General features: G+C 44.5%; 1 protein-coding gene across 1 annotated transcript; it reads right to left on the bottom strand.

Annotated features, from left to right (window-relative positions):
- Positions 1-377: 377 nt before the first annotated feature.
- DUSP21 (dual specificity phosphatase 21) lies at positions 378-947 on the bottom strand. Its single transcript, XM_027091504.1, has one exon. The coding sequence runs from the start codon at positions 945-947 to the stop codon at positions 378-380; it is 570 nt and encodes a 189-aa protein (XP_026947305.1).
- Positions 948-4,989: the final 4,042 nt, after the last annotated feature.

The following is a 4,989-nucleotide window of genomic DNA, read 5'->3' as shown; positions in this document are numbered from 1 at the left end:
TTATTCTTTTTTTTTTTTTTTCGGTACGTGGGCCTCCCACCACTGTGGCCTCTCCCGTTGCGGAGCACAGGCTCCGGACGCGCAGGCTCAGCGGCCATGGCTCACGGGCCCAGCCGCTCCGCGGCATGTGGGATCTTCCCGGACCGGGGCATGAACCCGTGTCCCCTGCATCGGCAGGCGGACTCCCAACCACTGCGCCACCAGGGAAGCCCCATGAATTTTATTCTTTAAAGATAAGGCATACTAAGCTAAAAACTCCCCCTGCCCTTTTTGCTTGCCCTTCTAAAAGGTGGTTTCTAGTTCCTTTACCAACAAAAGTTCAACATTCAATGTTGATATAGGATTTGCAGCAGATGTCAGGGGCTGACCGGGATGGCTCACATCGGCATCATCAGACAGACCTCTTTCTCGTAGATGTCCGGAATCATACCCACCGCAGAACTGATCATGTGAGCGGTGTTCTTACTAAACAGCTTGAATTCATAATGGATAAGCTGTTCCCAAAAGCCGATGTTGGGCCGGATGATGGGGCGGCGTGACTTGGCCCACGTGTAGGCGTCCAGCAGCGACATGGAGTGGTACTTCATGAGGCACGCGAGGCAGAGAGCGGCAGAGCGGCTCACCCCGGCGGCGCAGTGCAGCAGCGTTCGGCGCTGCTTCATGTCCACGCTGTGGATGTGATCCGCCATAGGGTCAAAAAAGTCGTAGAGGTGCGAGGTGGGAGCATCTACCACCGGCACGTGTACGCACTGGATGTCTTTGAAGAACGTGTTGGCCACCTCTGCCGACACGTTGATGACTGTCGTGATGTGGTTGGTAGACAGCATGAGTTCATTGTTGGCTGCCACCCCATTGCTGATGTATAGACTGCTGGTTATCTGGGAGAGGCCATGGACAGAGCGCTGCCTGACAGCCTGAGCCAGGAGGGGACACGGGGATGTTGTCATCAAGGTGGCGGGACAGTGGTCTCTCCTGGCTGCTTTGGGGCACCACTCCCGGGAGCGAGTTCAGGAAGTAGCAGCTCGGTGGAGTCTCTTGGAGAGGGTCTGGGGGACAGTATACCAGTCATAGGTCACCACCCCGTCTCCACCTCGAACCCCCACCCCCCCCAACCCCCGCCGCCCTGCGCGGGAGTCACAGGCCCCCACTGCCCTTCCCACTGGTTTCCATGGCAATGGCAGCTCGCTACAGGGAGGACTTGGCCGCAGAGCCGGGTCTTCAGAGAAACCCCAGATCTCTCTTCTTTTTATCTTTCTTCATAGTCATTTATTTTCCGAGCCCGAATTCTTATCTGTCTTGATGTTTTAAAATGTTCTGTTACCAGGTAGCTATTTTATGCTTCAGTTTTTGGATCGCACTGAACTCAGTATCTATGAATGCTTCTATTTTATTGGTGTTGAAGAACAGGGCTTACAATTTTTCTACAAAGTAACAGTATCATATTTTTACACTGGGGCACAGCATTTGGCTCATGTGATATGCTAATCTTTATAAAACTGCAGCGAGATAGGGGTTTGGTTGGGCTTGGTGAGTTAGCCCGATACTTCTTTGTTGATTGCAGCCGTAGAATTATTTTCCTGCTCACAGACACATCAGGACTGTTTCTAAGGGAACATTGCTGATATATAGCCCTTTATCTATCATGAAGTTGGCCTGTGGTGAACAATTGTGACTAATTTAGCTGTGTCACTGTCCGCTTGTGCATACAGCCCAAATGATTTATCACTTGATTCTACTTTATTACATGAAACCACAGCTCAAATTTTCTTGTCTACTTTCTCCAAAAAGAATGCCCACATGCTTTGTAAGCTACAAGTCATTTTGACCGCCACCAGTGGTTTCTAACCAGTAATGTTAAAAAATTCTGGAGCCAGTCAATGCTACATCATAACTGGGCCAAAAATAGATTTTTAAAATGCTCCCTGAGATTTGCATTTCCTTTCAGCTAAGATTGTTGTAGAATTTGACTGAAGATTCGAAACAACTATAACCTAAAACTAACAAATTCTTTCACAGAGCAGCTCAGAGACTCATCACTGCCCCATCACTCCTTGTCATCTTGGGGTTGTGTGCAAAGGTGTGCTCCTTAAATTTTAAAAATGTAGTAAAATTAGGGACTTCCCTGGCAGTCCAGTGGTTAGGACTCAACGCTTTCACTAGTGGCCCCGGGTTCAATCCCTGGTCAGGGAACTAAGATCCCACAAGCCACGCGGCACAGCCAAAAAAAAAATATATATATATATATATATATAGTAAAAATTAACCAAAATAATTCCATACACTATTCTCAAAGACAAGCATGGTTCATATTAAATAGATTAATGTATTTTTCCAGCCGATATTCTGTGATGCCCTTTCATCTGAGGGATTTTGGATGTCTTAAAACTCCACTGTAGGACTTCTCCTGGGTGGATGAGAAGATGTTTCCTCCTCCTGAGTTTGGAAATTGGTCACTTTCAGACTTCCACTTATCTCTACTTTTCCTTGTTATTTAGGGGGAAACATGTACAAGGGACTTGCTGAAGAACACACTCTCTTCCTGACACTGGGAAAAGACCCTGGGTGTCAAGAACTAGTTAACACTCAGATTTCTCAATTCAGTAGTCAAGGCCCTTTCCTCTCTGATCTAAGCCTGCCTTTCCGATCTCATTCATTCATTCACTCACCAAGTTTTTATTAAGAATCTATTGTGTGCTAGGCATTTTCACTTATGTAAATCTTCAGTTCTGACCAAACAAATCAAATGTTCTTGGTAATTGCAACATATACATTCCTGCTTCCTTACCTTTGCTCATGCCACTCCTCTCCCATGAGATAAGGCTCTTGCTCCTTCTTGCTTACTGAATCCTTTCCAAGCCTCAAGAATCAGCTCGATTAATTTTTTAAAAAAGCATCAGCTGAGCATCCAGTCGGTGTCAGGTACAGTTCTAGCATTGTGTAGACCCAACACAACACACACAGGCCCAGATATCAAAGAGCTTACAGTTTAGTCAGAGAGATACATAATCATGAAAGAGTCCGGAAGAGAGGGTGATTCATTGTTTTATGTGTGTCTGTGCTCGGGGACCGAGGCAGCCAGGAGGGATATCATGAAAGGCTTCACAGAAAACATGACCTGGAACAAAGCTTTTTGTTCATTTGTTTGTTTTTATTATTTATTCTGTCCAAGTTTTTGTTTTGAAAAATTTCAAACCTACAGCAAAGATGAATAGAATAATGTGCACCTGTGTACCCTTCACCTGTAATTTCTCTATTGTTAACACTTGCCATCACATTTCCTTTGTCTCTCTATTTAGATATACAAACACACATATTCATCTGTTTACTTGTCTCTTTTTGCTGAACCACTGCTAACTGCAGATATAGCAACACTTTAGCCCTTTCAAGGCATCCTAAGAACAAGGGCACTCTCCTCCGTAACCACAATACAATGACTGTACTCAGGAAATTTAACATTGACCCAACTTTATTGTCTAATATATAATCCATATTCAAAATTCACCAGTCCTCCAAATAATGTTATTTGTAGCTGTTTTTTTCCCTTTGATCCAGGATGGAATCAAGGATCACACATTGCATTTAGTTGTCATGCTTCTTGAGCATCTTTTAATTTGGAACCATTTCTGAGCCTTTTGTTTTGCTTTGGTCTTTCCTGGCCACTGACATTTTTGAAGAGTTCAGGCCAGTTTTGCAGAACATCTTTCCATTTGGAAGTGTTTGATTGTTCCTTCAGGATTAGATTCAGGTGAACTATTTTTGGCAAGAATAGTACCAGATTGCATCATTCATTGGGGACATATGATGTCTGTTTGTCCCATTAACGATGATGATAAATTTGACCACCAGGTTAAGGTGGCATTAGCTAGGTTTCTACATTGTAAAGGTAACTTTTCCTCTTTGTAATTAATAAAGAATATGTAAAGTGGTACTTTGAGTTTCTGGGAATATCTTTGGAATAGGACTTTGAAGGATGAATAGGAGTTTTCCAGGCAGATAAGAAGACGGGAGCATTCTACACAGGAAGGGAAGTATGTGCAAAGGCACAAGGGTGTGAAATGGTGTCAGGAGGGCAGAGAACAACAACTCAGAATTACTAGAGCAGACAGAGTGTCGCAGAAGTGATAGGTGGAATGGCTATAGGAGTGGCAACAGAGATCACAGAGGGCCTTGCAAGAGGCACTTGGGCTTCACCCCATAGGCCATGGTGGCACACTGGAGTATTTTATGCAGAGAAATGGCAAAACAATTAATTTTTAGGAAGCTCACTTACAGCTATGTGGCTGGATTTGTGGAGCAGAAGGTGCAGTGGTGAGAAAGGCAACACTTGAGGGAGTGAAAGCTATTGCAATAGTCTAGGTGAGCAATGATACACCCATTGCAGACTCTTTTCTGCCATGGAAGCTGGATCAAATCCAAATATAGTTCACCTCCTCAAGTGTACACATAGGCCAGGCTACATAAGAGAATGGAATATCAAACTTCCTGTGGGTCAGTGTCTGGAGAGCTTGGTGTTCTGGGGGGCAGACAGTGAAGACAAGAGGCAGAGAATGTAGGTAATATGTTTACGTTGAAGGGTGGTGGTGGTGAGAAAACCTAAAAGAGTGTGGGATGAGGGCACAGGAGAGCTAGTAGCTAAAAGGAGTTGCATGTTATATTGTCCGATGGACAGATAGGATAGGTAGTCCCCAGCAGAAGGCTCGAAGGCAGAGGTGGGAGTTGGCTTCCCTGAGTAGTGAGAGTTGTATGTTAATTCCATTTCCCATTCTCAACTGCGGCTGAGTCAGTTACACCACTGTACACAGCTAGCAGCAAGCCAGCTTCCTAGGACTCATTGCTGGGCTCAGTTTGGTCCTTAGTTTTTGGATGGTGAAGGGAGACAGATGGATATGAATGTGGAACTCTTTAAATAACACTCTCCAGTCCAGAATACAGATATTATGAGAAAATGATTGTGACTTATGTTAGGTGAAAAAAACTAGTTTATAAAAA

Source organism: Aethalodelphis obliquidens, unplaced genomic scaffold (genome assembly GCF_003676395.1).
Source record: "Aethalodelphis obliquidens isolate GAN/ISIS:26980383/991018 unplaced genomic scaffold, ASM367639v1 scaffold71, whole genome shotgun sequence".
NCBI lineage: Eukaryota > Metazoa > Chordata > Mammalia > Artiodactyla > Delphinidae > Aethalodelphis > Aethalodelphis obliquidens.
Note: the sequence above shows the minus strand (reverse complement) of the source record. Positions and strands in the feature narration are given on the sequence as shown.